This window comes from Myotis daubentonii, chromosome 5 (genome assembly GCF_963259705.1).
Source record: "Myotis daubentonii chromosome 5, mMyoDau2.1, whole genome shotgun sequence".
Classification (NCBI taxonomy): domain Eukaryota; kingdom Metazoa; phylum Chordata; class Mammalia; order Chiroptera; family Vespertilionidae; genus Myotis; species Myotis daubentonii.
The window spans coordinates 88,718,875-88,741,476 of NC_081844.1; the positions used below are offsets into that span (position 1 = coordinate 88,718,875).

The window sequence follows — 22,602 nt, forward strand, 5'->3', positions numbered from 1 at the left end:
ATGTGGTCTAGATGTTCTTCTCTAAGGTACTTATAGTTGTGATAGTCTACTATTTAATTGCCTAAATATCCCAAATTTCCTTGTGATGTGTTCATTGGTGTCTGAAGCATTGAAATAAAAAATGTAACAAAAAATCCATGGATAATGTGGGATAGAAGTGTTGACACAATGTTTCTTAAACTACTAAACTGGTATTTCTGCTATAAGTTATGTGATATGATCTATTGAAAAAAAGTTAAGAGCTACACAATTGTTTTAAAGTGGATTTAGAAAAATAAAAGTAGCCCATAAAACAAATCATATTGGTTAAAATAAATGGCTCTAAATACAAAAGTTGATCAACTTAAAGAAAAAGTATAAGTATTAAATAGAACAAGTAGTACATATGTATATATACTACTATATATGTGCCAAACAAATATATGTTTTTTTCAAGAAAAACTGATTTCTTTTTGGAAACCCCAAATCAATAGATTATAGAGTTAACTTGTTTGTTTGGTTTGATAATGGCCATAAGTACTTTGAAAATGCAGTGTGATCCATGAGCTTGCTCTTGAAGAAATATGTCTACATACCCCCAAAATTTAATTCTACTGACTAATGGAACCATCTATCTCAAATTAAAAATGACTATGCTAAAAAATAAATCACTATGCTAGAAGCCAGTAGAGTTCCCCATAACCCTCCTGAGCAAGAACTTGACCTTGGCATCAGAAATGTAGGCTGTTAACTTAGTGTTAATATGTGAGATATGACACAGTGTATACCAGAGGAGACTCAGAAATCATCTCCATGTGGTGAACCAAGTCTCTTTTGAGCCATTACTTGGACTGGAATCTTAGTTCTGTACTGCCAAAGAGCAATTGATCTTCAACTAAGGGATTTAAAAATGTTATTTTACAAGTCACTATTTCTAGGAAGGACATTTGATGTTTCTAGACAGTCAGGAATGGGGTTGCTTAGACAGATATGTTAAAATATCTTTACTAGGGTAAACTGTGTAAAAATAGTTATTTAACAACCTTGTGCTTGAGCTTACTTACCAAATATTTACCGGTAGAGTGTTACCAAAGTATTGTTTTAAATATTAACCGAGATAATGCATATAAAATTCCTCAATAAATGATAACTATTATAGTTATCATGGGGTGTTAATTCAATGTGGAAAAGTAATTATTGTCTTATCAACAGTATATCTATTACTGCATAATAAATCACCTGTAACTTAATGTCTTTAAAAATAAGTCATTTATTTGTCCACAATTCTGCAATATGTTCATGTTCATCAGAAATGGCCTGCCTATGCTCCATATTGTGTTGGCTGGGTGGCTCTATCGGGATCCAGAATGGCTTCAGTCACTTCTGATATTTCAAGGGAGTCCTTAAAGAGGCTTCTCTCTTTGTCTCTCTTTTTCTTTATCTCTCTTTCACCCTCTCCACATTCTCTCATCCAACCCTGCCAGACTCTTAAGGCTAAGACCTAAAAATGGCATGTTGTCAGATCCACTGTATTCTATTGGTCAAAGAAAGTCACATGACCAGCTCAGAGTCAAGGTTAGAGGAAATGGACTCTTCTTCTATAGGAGAGGGATAACTTTGTAAAGAGAGATGTGAGGACTTGTTGGTGTTGATCTTTGTACATTATTCTAAAAATAAATTATTTCCTTTAAAAATATGAGCAAACATTATATGGAGGGTGACTAGAAGTAAAGTTTGAGAAAGGAGTTTATAGAACACCTGGACTTGAATAGCTAAAAATAATAAATCTGATGATCAACATGGGACCATATTGTGTAACTTGTTTTCTTTTAAGTATGAAGACAAAGTTTAAAAAAAAAGACACTGTAATTATTTAGAGGGTGGTGATAAGGAGGTTACTTTGGAGTTGAGAAAGACATTATATTGCATATTTTTTCCTTAGAATTTTCAAACTTGCACATCAAGATTTCCAAATAATAAAAGCCTCTGGAATAAGTCAACAGATGCAATATTAAATAAAGCATAATTATAATAGTCATGGACTAATTATGGACTAACTGGTCCATGACTACCAGTATTATAATTATGATTTATTTAATAATGCATTGTTCTCTGGTCACCACCTATGTATGCAACTAAAGTGAAGGTGGCAGAGGTATAATGACAATAGCTAACATTAACGGGACATTTTAATATGTGTGTCAGATATATGCATCGACTCAATGAACAATGATGAAATTAGGTATACTTACATTTTAAATTGGATTGAAATTTTGTGTGTTGAATGAAAAATTTAGGCCCAAAGCAGAAAATAAGTTACCCAAGATTCTATCTCAAGCATCTGCAACCCACCAGGGCTCCACATTCTGAAAATAATGACTCCATAGGGGTAAAGATTAGGTAAATGATTAAATATGTTAGTCAACTGAGAAATGGCAAAGGGTCTTAAGTTAGGTAGATATTACCTAGTGCTTACCCTTTGGCCTCTTTCTTAGTAGGATTGTGAAGTATTTGATGAGAGTTGGTCACCAACTGGCACTGAATTTAAGAGTCATTGTCTTCCATGCACTATTTAAAAGACCAGACCAAACAATTTGTCTGCTGGATTCAGTTCAACCTATTTATGTCTGTGTCTGAATAGCTTAATGAATGCTATGTAGCTGATACCTTCTATCTTTTACTATGTATGCTCAATTTTCACACACCTCTGGAGGTTCAAAGAACAAAGCTTGACATGTGCCTGAGGAAGAATTGAAAGGAAAGGTAGTAGGGAAAGTATTTAGCAGGAGAAAACAAATAGGGAGTTCAAAGTTCCCTACCCTTTAGCTGCATGACAAATGGCTTGTTGAGATTGAATCAGATAACTGGGCAAAGGATGCTATAAAATAGCTCACAAGCCGAAACCGGTTTGGCTCAGTGGATAGAGCGTCGGCCTGCGGACTGAAAGGTCCCAGGTTCGATTCCGGTCAAGGGCATGTACCTGGGTTGCGGGCATATCCCCAGTAGGAGATGTGCAGGAGGCAGCTGATCGATGTTTCTCTCTCATCGATGTTTCTAACTCTCTATCTCTCCCCCTTCCTCTCTGTAAAAAATCAATAAAATATATTTAAAATAAAATAAAATAAAATAAAATAAAATAAAATAAAATAGCTCACAATCAGAAACCAAAGAGATTAAACTGCAGATAGGAACTTTTCCCACCAGACCCAACCACTTAGTATAATTTGACTCTTTCAGTGGGCTATTATAATTTTAGAAATAAGAGGAAAGGGAAATCGAACGAGAGAGAGAGAGAGAGAGAGAGAGAGAGAGAGAGAGAGAGGCTTGCAGAAGATCACATAGCTTAAGAAACAGGAGACAAACAACTTGGGTCATTTGACTTCATTGCTGCTGTTGTTTCCACCCAAATATGCTGATTTCTGGAAGAATAGCCTTGACCAAGAATCCCACTCCAAGATACTGAGACAGCAAGCATTTTCTGAGCCTACTCCAAAATAGAATTTTGACCTTTCTCCCAAATGTAAAGGAAGATAATAATGGAAGACATTTCTAAAGGTGGGAGAATTCTCATCATAAAAGGCAAAATCAAATATTCCATTTAAGATAACTGAAGTATTAAAAACAATTATTGCTTCTTTTCAGACAAAACACCAAATGGCGGATGACGCACGTGCTGCGGGAGGGCCCGGAGGCCCTGGGGGCCCCGGAATAGGAGGTCGCGGCGGCTTCCGTGGAGGATTTGGCAGCGGCATCCAGGGCCCGGGTCTCGGCCGGGGCCGGGGCTGGGGCCGAGGCCGCGGAGCTCGTGGAGGCAAGGCCGAGGAGAAGGAGTGGATCCCTGTCACCAAACTGGGCTGCCTGGTCAAGGACATGAAAATCAAGTCCCTAGAGGAAATCTGTCTATTCTCCTTGCCCATCAAGGAATCGGAGATCATTGACTTTTTCTTGGGGGCATCCCTCAAGGACGAAGTCTTGAAGATCATGCCTGTGCAAAAGCAGACACGTGCTGGACAGAGGACCCGGTTCGAGGCATTTTTCGCCATTGGGGACTACAATGGACATGTCAGTCTGGGTGTTAAGTGCTCAAAGGAAGTAGCCACTGCCATCGTGGAGCCATTATCCTGGCCAAGCTCTCTATGGTGCCCGTGCGGCGAGGCTACTGGGGAAACAAGATTGGCAAGCCCCACACAGTACCTGATGCCGGGGTCCAACCCCAGCAGGTCCAGGGGTTCCCAAAGGCGTAGACGGAGTCGGGGAAGAAGGAAGGACACGGAGACAGTGTTCAGTTGATCAGCAGCCTAGCCAGGATCTCTAGCCCGGATCTCCAGCCAAGTTCTGGTCTGGATCTCCAGAGAGGTTCTATGTCCATGTTCTCTTGCTAGGTTCTCCAGGCAGGTTCAGTCACCAGGTTCTCTAGTCAGGTTCAGTGTCCAGGTTCCAGTCAGGTTCTCCTGCCAATCTCTGTAGTCAGGTTCAGTCCAGGATCCCCTGCCATGCTCTCTCGCCAGGCTCCGCCTCCAGGCTCCGAGGCCAGTCCCTGTCCAGGATCCTCCGGCATGCTCTCGCCAGCGAAGTTTTTCTGTCCCTAGAGAACGTTCTGTGTAGGTTCTGTGCCTAGGCTCTGTCTCTCTTGGTCCTGTCTTCCAAGCCCTGTGTCCTAAGTTCTGTGTTCTGAGTTCTGTCTCATGAGTTCTGTGTTCTGAGTTCTGAGTGTTTCTGTCTTGTTACAACTGTATTTTTACCAGTTGATTCCAATCCTATCAATCTCTATTCCAAAGGTTAGGGCGTTTCTTATCTCCATTCCAGGGAGTAAAGATTATGTAGCTTAAGCATGATTGTTCGTAGTTAAAGTGATTAATTACCTGCCTGGCACTTAGTTGAGGGGTTTTATTCCCTCCCTAACTTCAGGGGAAAATCCCTACCTGGGGAAATAACCTTTCTCAGAGAGGAGACCTTGGTTAAAACACATAGTGCCAAGAAGGTGAGCAAACATATTAAGAACCGTATGCTATATATGGCAGGTCCCTTGAAACAGTAAGGATGGACCGGCTCCCGGCAACCTTGCAAGGTGACTGGCCGCTGTGGCTCTGTACTGGTGCGCCTCACCCCTGCCCCCAGGGGTACGGGCATTGTCTCGGCCCCTGTGCCCAAGAAGTTGCTGATGATGGCTGGTATTGACGACTGCTACACTTCGGCCAGGGGCTGCACTGCCACCCTGGGCAACTTCGCCAAGGCCACCTTTGATGCCATCTCTAAGACCTACAGCTATCTCACCCAGATCTCTGGAAAGAGACTGTGTTCACCAAGTCTCCCTATCAGGAATTCACTGACCATCTTGTAAAGACCCACACCAGAGTTTCTGTGCAGAGGACCCAGGCTCCAGCTGTGGCCACCACATAATTTTATACAAGAAAAATAAAGTGAATTAAGCCTGCTAAAAAAAATAAAAAATAAAAAAAATTATTAAAAAGGCCTTTGGAATAGTTTGGAGAATAAGCACATAGTGAGTGCACTGCTTTAGTCAACACAACAATACCTCCAACTACTCAGGAAGGCTATCTCTGAGACCTCAGAGGATAGGCGTGATGAGCCTGTCTTCCCACTGCAATATCCTCACATACAAGGCACTCAGCCCTATTGGTTATTTATACATGCCACTTTGAAGTATGATAATACTGAAGTTAAGAAAAAAGCATGCCAAAAGAGATGATGGTGGTATTTAAGAAATAATTTTCCTGAAAAAATGCGAAGCAGCTGTTGTGGTCTATTTGTTGATATTTGGGGATGTACTGCATTAAATGCTATTGATGAGTTTCTATATGTAAAATTAACTGTCATCATATTTACCCAGTTTGGCCAATATATAGTAGAGCAGATATAGCAAAATTTTAATTGAAGAATCCTGGTGGTATGTATATGGGTTTTCACCATGTAATTCTTTCAACGTGTCTGTATTTTGAAACTTTTCATAATGAAATTTTGGTAAAAGTCACTTGATCTTTAAAAAATGTCTATATACATATACACATTATTGGGTATATTATATGGGTTATAACATATGGTATATATATATATATATATATATATATATATATATATATATATATATATATATATAATTCCAGCCATTACAGAGAATAATTATGTACAGGGGAAAAGTTGCCTTTTTACTATAATAATGTATACTTTTGTCTTTTTTGATGCCTTAAAATTGTTGGCTTGATTAAATAAAATAATTTATCATTATCAAATTTGGCCTTCTAAATAAACTAATGTGAAAACCAAACATAATTCAAAACCCCTAAATCTGAGGACCTTAGAATTGGAAGGGATTGGAAGAATCATTTTGTTTACCTTCCTTCCCAAAGCTGAAATTTGAATTCTTTAGAATTCAAAAATATTTATCCTGCACTTATATTAGAATGAATTCTGTCATCCTGAGCTACAAATTCTATCAAATTCTATCACCCTTCACCATTTAATGCCCTTCAGATGATGAATGCAATGCCACTCCTAAGTCTGTCTTTATTCATGCTTCTATTTCTTACTGCCATCAACAAACTTTATGCTCTCTGGTCTCCAGACCTCACTTTACCAAGGTCATTTTCTTTTGAACATGCTTCAATTAATTCACATTTTTCTTATGTGGAGCAGCCATTATTAAAGACATTATTCTAGGGCTTTATAATATTATGTTTATGACTGACTAAGTATCCCAAAGTGACTTTCACATGAGCTTCTGTTTGGCGTAGTATCTTGAGGCAAGAAGGCTCAGAGTGTAATGTTATTCTCAAACATGAAATCTATTGTCTCCTATTACCTCATAAAACTAAATTACCTGTCATTATTTCCCACTGGATGTATTCATCCCTTAGTAATTGCCAATACTCAATGTGGTTTTACTTGCTTTTAAAATATAATTTGAGGTAAATAATTGGCAGCTAATTTACTTGCAGAAAAAGGTCATGGGAATGTCTATTGTAGACATATAAACTTACAGGGTCAATAAGACTACTGACTAATGATAAATCCTTTCTTAACAATTATAAAGTGAACACTAAGTTTACTTTCCCATATGGGTTTCTCCATTTTTATTTAATTTTTTCTGTGAGAAAAATATCCTATTGAAGCATATTAAAGTTTGGATATTTATGGGAGTTGAGGTGTGAAGCTAATTTAAAAAATGACAATCACTCAAGAAGCAACACCTTACAGTTTGCCAAAGTTACTCTGTAATTTTATTTTCTCACAATGACCATGTTTAGCAATTAGGGTGGAGGAGTTTTCAAATATATAACATGGTGGTGATCAACATGCTTTATTCAGAAAGCTTCTACTGAAGAGTTACCCTTAGCTCCATTCAACCCAACTGAGTCTGAAACAACTGGCTTTAACATGAAGGCTTTTCTTTTCCTTCCCTTCATGTTCTTGGCCATGTTCCCAGGTAAGGAAAGTTGCATACAATGACTTTTCTTCCAACTCTCAAAGTAAAGAGTTAGAAATGTTCAGTGATTTACTGAGACATTGTCAGAAAATTTTTAAAAATGTGAGTATCTATCAGACATTGAAATGGAATAAGGTAATTTCATACAACATATAGATCAGGGTTATAAAAATAGTGATTGGGTGAGACAACAGTGGATAGTTTGATGTGTCTGAAGAGAAACAGAAGCAAGGAAATGGGAAAAGTAAGACATTAGACTAGAAAGAAAAATTAGTCTAAGAGGATTAGGTGAATTTGTAAATGCTCAAATTTATGTTCCACAAAGAATATGATTTTGTGTGATGATGCAGGTCTATATGGTAAAATAGAAAAGGGTTCGAATCCTGGCTTTTCACTTTTCTACTTATGTTCTTTGGAATAATTTACTTAACCTATTTTAGCCTCAGTTTTCTCATTTGCAGAATGAAAATAATTAGACATTCCTACAGGGTGTTATAGGAATCACGTGTACACTAGCACTAGACACCATTACTTGCATTCTTCTTAGGTGCCTCTCACTCAAAATACTTCTCTCTATTCCTTACCTCTGTACAGTTAGGTTGTCTGTTTTCAGAGTTGTAAATTTCCAGCAAGCAATGAAAATTTCTCAAGATAATAAATGACACAGATAATATATTTCTCAAGACAATAAGTTAGGATAAATGAAACCTATTTCAATTTATCTCCAAATTATGACCTCCTACTTGATCATTCTTTTCTTATAGCTAGTGAAAGGAAGTAATGAAAATAAAGTGCCTATGACCTTCAGTTGCTTATTGTTGGAACACAAGATATCGTGGCTCTCTTCTCATTTTAAGCCTTGCAGTTGTTTTCAGATTGTTGAGTACAGGGGTGTTCAGAGCCATTCTGTTAAGAGATATCTGTCTGTGGTGATATTGAAAATAAATTGGATGTGTGAAAAGTTGTACAGATATGCCATTTAGGAAACTGTCAAAGTAACAGAGTTAAGAAATAAGATTATAGAGCTAAGTGATAGGATGGGAAAAAGGAGGAGGAATGTGTGTGTGTGTGTGTGTGTGTGTGTGTGTGTGTGTGTGTGTGTTTCTCAGGGGACAAAAGCATACAGATAAAAATTCCTTACTAAACATGATGCCAGGTACCATATTTCTTGTGTATTTCAGTGTCTTGATAGATAACATTTAGTATGTATTCAGCAGGAATTTGTGGCTGGAAGAAAGTACATTAATAGCATATGTAATGGTTATATGGTTTTGAAGGATGAAGAAGAGTGAGAAATCAGGAATGCCTATTATAATATACAGCGATGACAAGAATTAATTTAGAGTTTGTAAAATCAGAAGAGAAAAGTATGGAACAAAAACTGAAGATAATTATTTTACAAAATTTTAACTTAAAAATGGGCGGTTAAACCATATTTTAATATCTTAGTTATCTTTTTTTACTTAAATATTTCACCACTGGTTTTTATCCTACAAATTTATGTATTATTAGAAATGTCATTAAATCATGGTTTGTAATAAAGAAGAAAATAAACTAAGGACTCATTGCTAAAAGACTGGTTAAATAAATTATTGTAAACTTAAATGAGATCATATGCAGCCATTGGGGTCAATAATTAAGGTGCTCTCTCTATATTGATATAGAGGTAACCTGACTACATATTTCAATGGAGAAAATGAGTACAGTAGTGTGTACAATGTGCTACCAATTGTGTTGAAAAATATATTCAAATAAGTTTGTAAATACAGAGATATCTGTAATAATACAGAAAGCCCTGGTAAGTATCATTGTGTTCTAAGTAGAGATTGGAGGTATTAGGACAGAAGATAAAGGGAAAGTTACTTTAAACTATTTCCCTTTTTTATATCTTTAGGTTTTGATGCAATTTCTTACTAGTATATGGCTTTGTATTATTTTGAAAAGCCAAACAAACTACAACAACAACAACAAAGATCATCCAATCTTTTTATTCATTTCATCTAAATTTTTATTCTATTTGATTTCTACTCAAAGTTAGTGCCTGCTAATGAACAATGTTTGGTTCTTAAAACTCAGGCATACACTCATTGCTCTGCTAAAAATAATTCTTTTATTATCAGTTTTTCTGGCTATATAACCTGTACTTCTTATATGAAAAAAAAAATACCAAGGAAGCTCATTAAGAAAAATAAAAAGAACCTTAATAAAACTTTTGTGGAAACCCCAAATTAAGAAGGTGGGGGAATAAAGATGAGTCATCAAATAGAAAAGGCAAGAAAGCCAAAAATAAACCCTTGTACCAAATTGAGTACAAGAAAAGCATAAGACCTAATGGAATACCATTGTACTGAACAGCTCTGAAGTCATTCCATTTGCTTATACATTGTGTTCCAGAGCCTACACACTTTGGAATAGAATCTGAATAAATCTAATACATATATAATATATCTAGTATAATAAATCTATCTATCTATCTATCTATCTATCTATCTATCTATCTATCTATCTATCTATCTAATCATCACATATACATACAGATTGGGTGGGCTTCCAAAATAAATTTGAGAAGCAGGTAGAGTAGATAAGATAGAGTGAGTAAATTCTGAAATATGGGTTTTAAGATAGTCACATAATATCTACCATTTTTTTGAGTGGTTTGACCACAAGATAAAGACACAAATAACCACCAGAGAGAGTATGAGCGATTGATTAATCCTAAAGATTTTATGAGAAATGTGGGCATAAAGGTTATGGAAAAAAATATATTCTCAGTAAGGAAAACCACTGCCTTTGGGATGGGGTTAGTGGGAAAGAATATATCTACAGAAAACAAATATAGAGATGGAGAAGAGAATATGAAAGATGGACTCACGCTTGACAGCTTTTATATCTGGGGAGTTGATGACATTTACATAAGATAATGTTGGGAATATGAGAAAGGGTTCTGTGATATGAAGAAAGCTTACATAAGGCATTAATCAGTTTTTTTTAATTAATCAGAAAATCATTAAAAGGAATTTGTGGTAGTATTAAGGCCCAGTGCAAATAATTCAAACTCTGATTTAGAAACGAATCAAGCTCTCTTGACCCCATGCTTTTGGGAAACCATGTAATATGGTCAAGAAAGAAATGGAGGACACAAAATACTCTAAGGTATCAAAAGTGATGGGGAAAAGATTCTGTCTTGAGGTTTGGTCAAAAAAATCAAAGAGGCATTAAATACATATTATATCTTGGGATGAAGGATGTTGATTTTAAATTCTTGAGGTTAAGTAACTTTATTTTTATTTTTGTCCTTTTTTTTTAATCTCCAGTGTCTTCAACACAGACTTTGAAAACAAGTGTTATTAAACTAGAGGAGGGTCCAGAACCTGCACTTATCTTAGAGAGAAACAATGAAGCTAACCCTCAGGGGGAACAAAAAGAATCTAATGAGAAGGGTGATAGCAACACACAAAGAAAATCAGAGATCTTTATTTTTTCTGGAAAACCAGGGTATTCTAACCAACCAGGGAAACTTGGGAGTCTTAATCAGCAAGGGAAGCCAGGAATTTTAAATCAGCCTGGGAGTCTGCAAGGGAATTTAGGAGAATCTAACCAAAAAGCTAGTTCAGAAATGTCTAGTGAGCACGAAAAACCAGGATCATCTACCCAGCAAAGGAAGCCAGGGTCTTCTGGCCAGCAAGGGGTTTCAGGATTATCTAGCCAGCAAGGAAAACCAGGATCTTATAGCCAGCAAGAAAAGTCAGAATCTTCTGGCCAGAAAGGAGAGCCAGAGTCATTTAGCCAACAAGGAAAACCAGGATCTTCTAGCCAGCAAGGGAAGCCAGGATCATCTAGCCAACCAGGAAAACCAGGATCTTCTAGCCAGCAAGGGAAGCCAGGATCCTCTAGCCAACTAGGATCTTCTAGCCAGCAAGGGAAGCCAGGATCATCTAGCCAACGAGGAAAACCAAGGTCTTTCTACAGTCAAGAAGAAAGAAAAAATGTAGGTAACCTGTTGGGTGGCAATATGAAGAGTCAGGTATGTGTTAATTTCTTTTTTTCCCTTCTTTGGTCAACTTATTTCAGCAATTCTATTTTCCAAGTTTTGAAAATTGTTAACAGAATACACTTTACTAATGACAAACACTTTGCAATGACAGTGATTCAATAAAAGAAGAGAGAATTTGGAGGTGGTTATTTTTGTATACATCTATGATCATTAGTATCATGGTCTTACATCCATCCCTCATTTACTACCACTCTTTTCAACTCAGGCATTCCTACCTTTACTGGGCTAGCTCAAACCCTCATTAATTGAGCCTCATTTCCACCAGATTTAACTTTCATGCTCATTTCCATCCCATCCATAATCTATACCCCACTCAGGTGGCATTTCTAAATCACAAATCTGACCTGATGAAAGTTCTTCAGTGGTGCCACACTGTCTAGAAGATAAAATCCAAATCCCTGAGCAAGGCATTGGAGAGTTTTTAACATTGCACCCCATGTCTGTGATTGACATCATGGAACATGTCATGCCACTCTTGCTCACTTATTATAATACTAGAGGCCCAGTGCACGGAATTCGTGCACAGATAGGTTCCCTAGTGGCTACCAGCTGCCGGCCAGGGTCTCCCTTCCCTGGCTGCCAGCTGCCAGCTGGGACTTTCCTTCACTCTGTGCTTCCCGCTGGTGGTCAGTGCACATCATAGTGAGCAACTGAACTCCTGGTCAGTCGAACTCCCTAGGGAACACTTTGCATATTAGGCTTTTATATATATAAATTGTACAAAATCCTTTGATTTTCTACAAATGTATTCCTAATTCTAATGATATCCTTTATTATGGTGTGTACCTTATTGCCTTATAATTGATTTTCTCTCTATTCAGTTAGCATGAACTTCATAAAGAAAGAACCTTTTTTTTTCCAAACCTGTATCCCCAAATCTCAGAATAACATAGGCATAGACTGGGTTCTCTTAAACTATTTGTCGGATAAGTCGACAAATGCCTGATGTCTGGGAGCCATCATGCAAACAGGTGCATATCCATGACACTTACATTGCCTTCTGAGGCCTACTGTGCTTGCCAGTCTCTCTTCCAACTACCAGCCTCCTAATTCCATTTAACAGTGACTCTGTACACTTCACTTAAGACATCCAAAGGGTTTTATAGAACACTACTTTGATCTCATTTTATTAATGAAACTTCATTTTTTATCTCATAACTGGCCATTCCTCAACTCCCTTTCAATGAAAGCTGCCTGTACCTCTCAGTGTTTACGTCTTGGCTGGCATGAAGTAGTAATGTACCAGGGATGTTCCTGCCATCCAGACTTTAATGCCACCACCAGACGGGTCTGAGTGTTTAGATTGTCACAACAGAGAATGTGAAAAGAAAAGTAATGGATTGATGTGAAAAGGATGGTAAGCTCTAAACCAGGGGTCTTCAAACTTTTTAAACAGGGGCCCAGTTCAATGTCCCTCAGACCATTGGAGGACCGGACTATAGTTTAAAAAAAACTATGAACAAATTCCTACGCACACTGCACATATCTTATTTTGAAGTAAAAAAACAAAACGGGAACAAATACAATATTTGTATTTGCATGTGGCCCGCGGGCTGTAGTTTGAGAACCCCTGCTCTAAACCAATAGAAAACACAAAAGTATTTATTCATCTTCCTTGGCCCCGAAAGACTAAGCCTCCGATTGAAGGTCCTCACCATTGTATCCAGTGTTTCTGTTCCCATCTGCTAGTCAAAGCTTCTTTATATTCACAGGCTTCTGTCATTCTATAACTTGAATCTGAGTAAATGCTTCAGGTACTGCTTAAATGACTGCATAAATCTACCTCTTGACTCATTTTCTTTCATGGGACAAGAAAGAAGTAAGGTTCAATAAATTATGACCATATGTGTTTTGTATTTGCCAGTAGACTTTTCCCTAATTGTTATTTCTCAGCTAGGGGAAGGTTTGTCTACAAAGGATTAAAGTAGAGGCATTCTGACATGTGCTGAAGCAGTGGCTCTCAAATCAGATAACGCAGGGTTTGAATCCAGCTTGAATATTTAATCCATAGATGGTCTTGTCACTTAAATACAATACACCTATACCTATACAATAGAACAGATTGTACTCGTCTTTCATATTGTTGCATGGATTAAGTTAAAATACAAAGGCTCAACAAAACGATTGGTTTAGTATAATGCTTAATCAATAGCTAATCAGCAATAAATATTTCTTACAATTTCAGAATTCAATTAGTCCCCTATATTTCCCTAATGGTCTTTCTCATTACTGTAGACTGGCAAGGGCAGCAGCAAGAACCCAACTGTAAAGATAAGATGTCACTCTATCTACAAACCAGTCTGTGGTTCTGATGGTAAAACCTACGGTAACCGCTGTTTATTTAATGAAGCAAAAAGGTAAGAGGACTTGATGTTTCTTTGGATCAGAAATATTATTCTGTCCAAAGGGAATAAAGAACATTCCTCTCTGTGTCTTTGTAGTTTCCTCTCAATAGTACCTTGGGTATTTGTCCTGAGGCATGTGTTATATTTAGCTTTTTAAGTTAGAAGGAAATCTATTATTCAGTCATTCATTTTCCAAATATTCATTAAACACTATATAGCATGCATTGCTCTAAGCACTGGTGGTAAGATGGTGAGCAAAATACATAGCATTTCCAACTCCCATGGAGCTTTTATTTTTGTGCAATAGAAGACAGCAAATAAATGAAACCTATTAGTCAATGAAGGGGACTTTGAATCTCATGGGTCCCTAACTGTAAACTATGAAAATAGATTTCAAACTTAAATAACAATACTAAAAAGATTGGATTTGGTGAGCCATGCCAACCTTTAACAATTACACTTTGTTTATCTACAAGACAAGAAATAAGGTGATTATAATAAGGCTGTTTAAAATTACAACATGTGGCTAAAAAACAGTTAGATATCTCAGTTTTCAAAAATCAATGAATGTTCATCTTTGAAGGTGGGAATAAGGCAAAATCATACTGCTCTTGTTTTTTATAGTTCCATAGTTTATTGAGTGCTTGTTAAATCATTATTGCAGAAATAAATGTTAAAGGCAGCGTTCCCTATAGTCTTAAAGTTAGAGTTGAAAGGAAAGTTAAGCACTCATTTTTTCTTTATTAATTAATTTTCCTCACCCAATGATATGTTTATTGATTTTAGAGAGAGGAACGTAGAGAGAGGGAGAGAGAGAGAGAGAGAGAGAGAGAGAGAGAGAGAGAGAAGCATCGATGTGAGGGAACACACAACTTAGGCATGTGTTCTGACCAGAAATCTAACCCAAAACCTTTTGGTGTGCCGGACTACACTCTAATCAATTGAGCCACCAGGCCTGGGCCATTCTCTCATTTTACAGATAAGGTACCCACCCAGGGACGAGACAGGACTGGCACAAAGTTCATAAATGTTCATAGCATTCAATGTGAAACAGGCAAGCCACAGCCTAGGCTTGCTTTTTTCCATGTGATTTTTATTTACTGATATATTTTTTATTCATTGAATTTATTGGGGTGATATTGATCAACATGATCATGCAGGTTTCAATGTTATAAGATCTGTATATTGCACTGTGTGCTAACCCAAAGTCAAATCTTCTCCCATCACCATATGTTAGGACTCCCTTCCCTTCCCACCCCCTTCTCTCTGGCTACCACCAACTGCTGTTTGTGTTCAGGACTTTCAGTTTTATATTTCACATATGAGTGAAATCACATGGTTCTTAGGTTTTTCTGTCTGACTTACTTCACTTAGCATGATATTCTCAAGGTCCATCCATGTTGATGTTGTTGCAGTATTTATTCAATTGTGTATATGTACCACATCTTCTTTATCCAGTCCTCTATCATGGTTTCACTGGATGTTTCATGTCTTGGCCACCAAGAATAATGCTGCAATGCACATAGGGGTGCATATATCTTTGTAAATACATGACTTGGGGGTTTTTGGGTATATACTCAGGAGAGGGATTTCTGGGTCCCCTGTGATTATTTTTTAAAATATATTTTTATTGATTTCAGAGAGGAAGAGAGAGGGAGAGAGAGATAGAAACATCAATGATGAGAGAGAATAATTGATCAGCTGCCTTCTGCAGGCCCCTACCGGGGATCAAGACCTCAAGACTGACATGTGCCCTTGGCCAAAATCAAACCTGGGACCTTTCAGTCCACAGGCCGTCGCTCTATCCACTGAGCCAAACCACTAGGGCCCATGTAATTTTTAAATCACATTATTTTCTCTATGGTGGTGCCACAATTACTTGGTCCTTGATTTCTCTCATTATCTTTTTTTTTCAGGTTGAGTGGTGGAAACCTGAATCTGTATCATGATGGAAAATGCTAAGCATTTACAGCAATTAAATTACCTGGAACCTCAAAATTCACTTTCAATTTTCTTTAAACAGTGGATTTCCCTGGGAGTGCAACTGAGGTTAGCAAGAGTCCTCCAGATATAATGGATCCTACACTACTTTCAAGTTTGTTCCACTGCAAATAAAGTCAGTTCCAAAGTTGCTTCTGACTTCTGGGATTGTTTATTTTCTAGACTTCCCCAAACCTTGTGTCTATCATTTATCTGTTCCCAAATTGCCAAAGTGACTGATACTTCAGGACCTATCACTGCAATTTGTACACCCTAATAGTTAAAAAAAATTTCAAAATTCATGTAAAAAAAAAAAAAAGGACTCCCCACTTTAGAAATACTTATGCTATAGGTTGCTGGTAACACACTACAGGTGTTTCTAATGAAGGTTGTCTTTGGACACTTGACATTAAACTGATTTAAGATGTTTTTAAGGATGCATTGATTGGCTTCAGAAGATCTTGAGGCCATATGCAAAATAAATTGTCTGTGTTCTTTTTTCTTCAGGGTGTCCAAAACTCCCATTAAATTCTTAACGGGATACATGAGTGCAGATATATTTTGAAATGATTACAGATATTGAAATGTAGATATTTAATGTATTTATATGAATTGTTAATAGGACTGTTAGAGTCTAAAACTCAAATGATTAGAAGGCTCTCACTAGGATATTAATCATGTTGATTAGCAACCTGGGTCTCAAGGAAAGAAAAAAGACCCAACACAATGGTGGGGATTGAACCTGTAACCCAAGATATGCACCCTCATCCTGGAATCGAACCTGAGGCCCTCTGATGTCAGAACAGACTCTCTAACCACTGAGTGACACAGGCCAGGCAGGTATCTTTACTTTTAAACTTTCTAATCCATTCCTCCTAGAGCAGCAGAGTGATCTGTTTGAAATGTAAATTATATAATGTCACTACTGCTCTCCCTGGTTATAACTCTTGAGTCCCTAATATTTGGGACCTACAAGACATTCAGTATATTAAATTATTTCTTGTACTAAACTCCTCCTTTTAAGCTGTAATTTAGGCATGATGGCCTTTTCTTTTCCAATTCTGGTATACCCATGATTCCTCCAAATAATTCTTCATTCATTGCATCCTCTTAGAAACTCCACACACCATCCCCACCCTGCCTTTGTCTTTAACACTTTAAGAATACTTTATTCAGAGACAACTTCCTAACCACATCCACTGTCTCCCCTGCTATATAATATCGCCTTCTAAACACACAGTATATTTTTCTTCGTAACATAGATCACTTATAAGTGCATGCATTATTGATTAGATATGCCCTCTAATATTCCCACCAGCAACAGATGCCGCGTCCAGATCCAGTTCTTCCAAATCCTCTCTCGTATCTGTTGGAACTCCATAACTATAGCCAACCTGGCAGGTGGCTTTAGTCCTTTTATGAGATGTCAGTCTTATAAGCACATAAAATTGGAGTATATACGCATCCCATGGTCAACATTTTGAAAAGTCGGAAAATGAATAGAAGATAATAAACCAAAATACTAGAAGTGGTTGACTCTGGCTGGTGGAATGAAGATATTACTTCTTTTCGCCTTCTGGTATCACCCTTTTAAAATAAAACATTATCACTTTAAAATAAAGAGGATGTGACCGTCAGTTGACCAGCCGCCCACTGACCATTGACCTTTAGGTGGATGTGGGCTGTTTGGAGGCCCTCCCCCTGCCCCCGCCCCTGGCCCTGGAAGGTGGTTCCGGCCTCCGGTGGTTCCGGCTTCCTGCCGCCGGAGCCATTTTGAGGCGCAGCCTTGAGAGGGCGAGGCGTCGAGCGGCTGGACGCCCACGTGAGGGACCCGGGCAGGTCGGGCCAGGCCTCCGTGTCAGCTGCCGAGACGTTGGCGGTCTGGACGGCGGAGACCGCGCGGCTGGCTGGCGGGACCCACGGCGAGCCTCGCAGGTAAGTTCCTTCGCTTATTCAGCCTGCGCCGAGCGCACGAGCCCTTGGCCTCTGTGGTCCCTCGCGGCCCTCAGGGGACGGAGCCCAATTTTGAGTTTCCACCAGGGACCGGAGAGGGCTGCACCCCAATGGTTGGCTGGCAGCGGGGAGACCAAGGGCAGGCCTCTGGGGAAAGGCATCTGCGGGGGAACCCAAAGGGGCCGTCGAGCGCTGAGATGGGGAGGGGTGGTTTGCGTGTTCGATGCTGGTGGTCGCCCTGTGAGTACCCGCCCCCCTTCCCCCAATGCCGGCCGCTTTATGCCGTTTGCTTTTTAAAAATGCTACATGGTACCCTGTGGCGGAGAAGCGAAAAGAAAAAGGAAGGTTGTGGCGGTGGGCTGACCTCCGCTGGGGGCAGCTGGGCGGCCTCATGGCGCCGGTGCCCCACCAGAGCCGGAAGCTCAGGCGAGGAAGCCGGAAGAGCTGAGGGTAGAGGAGGACGTGCCCTTGGCCACCCTTCTGCCTGGTTCTGGGTTAGCAGACGCGGTGGGAGAATCAGATCCTAAGCGGGAGGGAGGCTTTAGCTGCCATTTCATGGATCCGGGGGGTCCCAAACGGCCATGGGTGAAAGCAGTGCTTGTGGCAAACCTCCCTAGAGCTGTGAAAGGCGGAATCCCTGGGAAGCGAGGAGAACGGAGCGGGGAGGCTGCTGTGGTGGCTGAAATGAAAATGGGCCAAGAGCCCCGATGCTGCCCAACCCCTAATACAAAGGGAAAGTTGAAATAGTAACCACAGACTTCTGATAATAAGAGGAATCTACCCCAAAACTTGGAGGAGAAAAAGTACCTGCTGTTTGTTTGTTTCTGGAAGATGTGACTTTTATCATGCCTTTGATAGGCGATTCCAAGCATGGGGTGTTTCATTAGGCCCAAGGAGCAGCAGGGTAAAGAAGTTCTGGTGGTGGAGACTGAGGAGGCCCCCTCAGGGGCCCTGGAGTAGCTCATATATCCCGAGTGGGACATCCTTGGCAAATCCCAGTAGGTGATGCCTTTCCCAGGCAGGATGGGCGTGTGTTCTCAGCACCAGAGCATGGTGATCCGTGGGAAGAGGCAGGGCAATGGCTGTCACCTGCCCGTCTTGCGCCTTTCTGCTATTGGGTGTGTTGGCAGGGGTCTCCAGCCTGGCGGGTGGGGGTAAGAGGCCCTATTGGTTGATCATTCAAATGTATTAAAGCCTGGGATTGTACTTTAGTCCACCCGGATAAGGTGGTTTTACCTGTCAATAATTTAACCTGCTGTTGTAATCGTCCCTACTTCCTTTTGGTTAGCCATGCTGCTTGTATGTTCTTTTGTCCAGTCTTGCATTTCATGACCTTTGAAATGTGACCTCTGATCACTGAGCATATCTGTACATGGTACTCAGCTTCACTAATCCCTTAATGGTGGCAGAGAAAGCTTGAATTTAGCCAGATGCCAGGATCATAAAATCCTTAGAATCCTCACTTGGAGGGAGGTGGGGGCAATATATTCAATTTGTCAGTCTTTCACCAGTTGGAAACTGGTGAATGGTCCCAGATTCCTGTGGCAGTTGCCTTGGGCATTTTATTATGTTCCCTTGAAGTAAGTGTTTATTATTTTACCATTGCCACGTTATTTTGGATTAGGTAGCATTATAGTAAATCTTAATATTGGGTAGTGTGAGCACTATAATTTTAATTTTCTTTTTCATTAGTTTGTTGGCTATTCCAGGCATTTGGCTTCCTATATAATCCTTAGAACCAGGTTGCAGATATCTACAAAATTACTTGCCATGAGTTTGATTGGGATCATATTGAATCGATAGATGAAATTGGGAAGAATTGAGATTTTAACAATATTTAATATTCCCATAAATAATCATGGTATATTCCTCTATTTCATGAGATCACTTTTGATTTTTTTTTTTTAGTAGCTTTCTGAAAAATAGATCTTGTGCGTATGTTGTTAGGTAATATCTAATTTTGTGGTGGTATAAATGGTATTGTGCTTTAATTATAGTAAATGGTATTGTGCTTTTAAAATTTCAAATTCAGTTGCTCATTGCTGGTGACTTTGTTTCCTGCAATTGTACACACTTACTATTTCTTGGATTTTTAGGGGTAGATTTTGGGGGATATTCTCCATTGCAGCCATGTCACCTGCTGATAATAGTTTTATTACTTTATTACTTTCCAGTCTTTACTGTAAGTATTTCTTTGTCTTACTGCACTAGCTAGACATTTCAATAAGATCTTGAATAGTAGTAGTGAGAAAGGACATCATTGCCTCATTACTGATATTACTGGTGTGTCCAGTCTCTCATTAGGTCTTTTCATAGGTGTTCTGTATCAAGTTGAGGAAATCACTTTCTCCTTCTAATTTACCAAGAGTTTTTATCATGAGTGTGTGCTTTTACTCTGTAAATTGATATAATTATATAATTTTTATTCTTTAATTTCTAGATATGATAAATTACATGGAATGATTTTTGAATATTGAACTAGTCTTTCAGATCTGGAATACATCAAAGTTGGTTATAGTGTACAATTTTTTATAAGTTGTTGGAATCAGTTTGCTAATATATTGTTGAGAATATTTGCATCTATAGTTATAAAATATATTTTTCTGTTGTTTTCCTTTCTTATAATGTGTTTATCTGGTTTTGGTAGTAAGGTAATGCTGGATTCACAGAATAATTTAGAAGTGTTCTCTCTGCTCCTGTTTTCTGAAAGAGATGGTAGAAAAAATGCTGTTATTTCTTTCTTAAAATTTGGTAGACTTTATAGTGAAACTATATGGGCCTAGTGCTTTCTTTTTGGAAGGTTATCAATTACTGATTCTATTACTTTAGTTGGTATAGGAGAATTTCACTTATCTATTTCTCCTTGTGTATGTTTTAATAATTGTGTCTCTAAAGAATAGATCAATTTTGTTGAATAAATTCATGGGCATAGACTTATTTGTCTTAGAACATTTTAATTATTCTATTAATATCCTAAGGATCAGTAGTTATGATACTCTTTCATTTCCAATAATGGTAATTTGTATATTTTTGTTTGTTTTGTAGCCTGGAAAGCACATTTTCCAATTTATTCCCCTCTTTTAAAGGAACAGCTTTGTTTTCAATGACTTTCTCACTTATTTTTATTTTCAGGTGCATTACTATCTCCTCTAATTTTGTTTCTTTTGTTGTACTTGCTTTAGGCTTAACCTCTTTTTTCCCCTTTGGGATGCTTAGGTTGTTCATTTCAGATATTTCTTTTATTTTTCTTACATGTTTTAATGCCATGAATTTTCCTCTAACACTGGTTTTGCTTCATCCCACAAAGTTTGATTAGTTTTATTTAATTCATTGAAGAGATATTACACACCTGTAAATTCAGTGGACTCTGTGTAGCCAAAATAATCTTGAAAAAATCAGTAAAAGAACAAATTTGGAAGATGCACATATCCAGATTTTAACAAACCACAAAACTATAGTGATTTAAAAAAAAAGCAGTATGCTATTGGCATAAAGATAGACATATAGGACAATGGTATAAAATTTAGTCAAAATAAATTTATACCTATATGCTCAATTTATTTTTAAGACTTAATTTGTAGAACAGTTTTAGGTTTACCACAAAATTGAGAAAGAAGTGGAAATTTTCCTGTTCCATGCATGTATAGTTTTCCTTATTATCAACATCACTCACCAGAATGGTATTTTTTTTTTTTTAATCAGGATAAACCTACATTGACACATCATAGCCAAAGTCTATGGTTTACCTTAGGGTTCACTCTTGGTGTACATTCTGTGGATATGGACAAAGGTTTAATGAACTATATCAGTCATAAATATAATAGAGTATTTTCCCTATCCTAAAACTCTCTGTGCTATGCCTATTCATGTTTCTCCCCCTTCCTCCTAAAAACCACTAATATTTTTATTTTTGCCGTAGTTGTACCTTTTATAGAATGTCATACAGTTGGAATCATACAGTGTATAAACTTTTCAGATTTTTTTTTTCAATTAGTAATATGCATTTAAGTTTCCTCTATGTCTTTTCATGGCTTCATAGCTCATTACTTTTTATCACTAAATAATATTACATTCTTCAAATGTACCAAAGTTTATTTATGCATTCATATACTGAAGGATATCTGTGTTTCCAAGTTTTAGCAATTAGGCATAAAGCTACTACATTAATAAAGATTTTTTTGTGTGTGAAAATAAATTCTCAACTCCTTTGGGTAAAATACCACGGAGCATGATTGCTCAATTGTTAGTAGAGAGTATGCTTAGTTGGGATGAGGAGGGGATAGGGTCTGGTCAGAGAGGGGTAAAAGTGGGAGGGAAATGGGAGAGATCTATAATACTATCCACAATAAAATCCTATATAATAAAAGGCTAATATGCAAATCTACCAAATGGCGAAACCGACTGGTCGCTATGACACGCACTGACCACCAGGGGGCAGACGCTCAATGGAGGAGCTGCCCCATGGTGGTCAGTGCTCTCCCACAGGCGGAGTGCTGCTCAGCCAGAAGCCAGGCTCACGGCTGGTGGGTGCAACAGTGGTGGGAGGAGCCTCTCCCACCTCTGCGGCAGTGCTAAGGATGTCTGACTGCTGGCTTAGGCCTGCTCCCTGTAGCGAGCAGACTTAAGCTGGCAGTCAGACATCCCCCAAGATCTTCCGGACTGCAAGAGGGCGCAGGCAGGGCTGAGGGAAATCTGCCCGCCCCCCCCAGTGCACGAATTTTGTGCACCAGGCCTCTAGTATGTATAGATTTTAAAAAATAAAACTACACCAAAAAAAGAGAAACTTTCCTCCTTTGTCAAAGATCATTTTGCTACATTTATATGGATCTATTTCTTTTCTTTTTAAT

At 38.4% G+C, this 22,602-nt stretch overlaps 1 protein-coding gene and 1 pseudogene across 1 annotated transcript; both read left to right on the forward strand.

Annotated features, from left to right (window-relative positions):
- The first annotated feature begins 3,626 nt into the window (after window positions 1–3,626).
- LOC132235821 (small ribosomal subunit protein uS5-like) lies at window positions 3,627–5,379 on the forward strand (annotated as a pseudogene).
- A 1,995-nt stretch (window positions 5,380–7,374) lies between these two features.
- Window positions 7,375–15,784, forward strand: MARCOL (MARCO like). Its single transcript, XM_059699543.1, has 4 exons — window positions 7,375–7,423; window positions 10,738–11,447; window positions 13,713–13,834; window positions 15,739–15,784. The coding sequence occupies exons 1-4, from the start codon at window positions 7,375–7,377 to the stop codon at window positions 15,782–15,784; spliced, it is 927 nt and encodes a 308-aa protein (XP_059555526.1).
- Window positions 15,785–22,602: the final 6,818 nt, after the last annotated feature.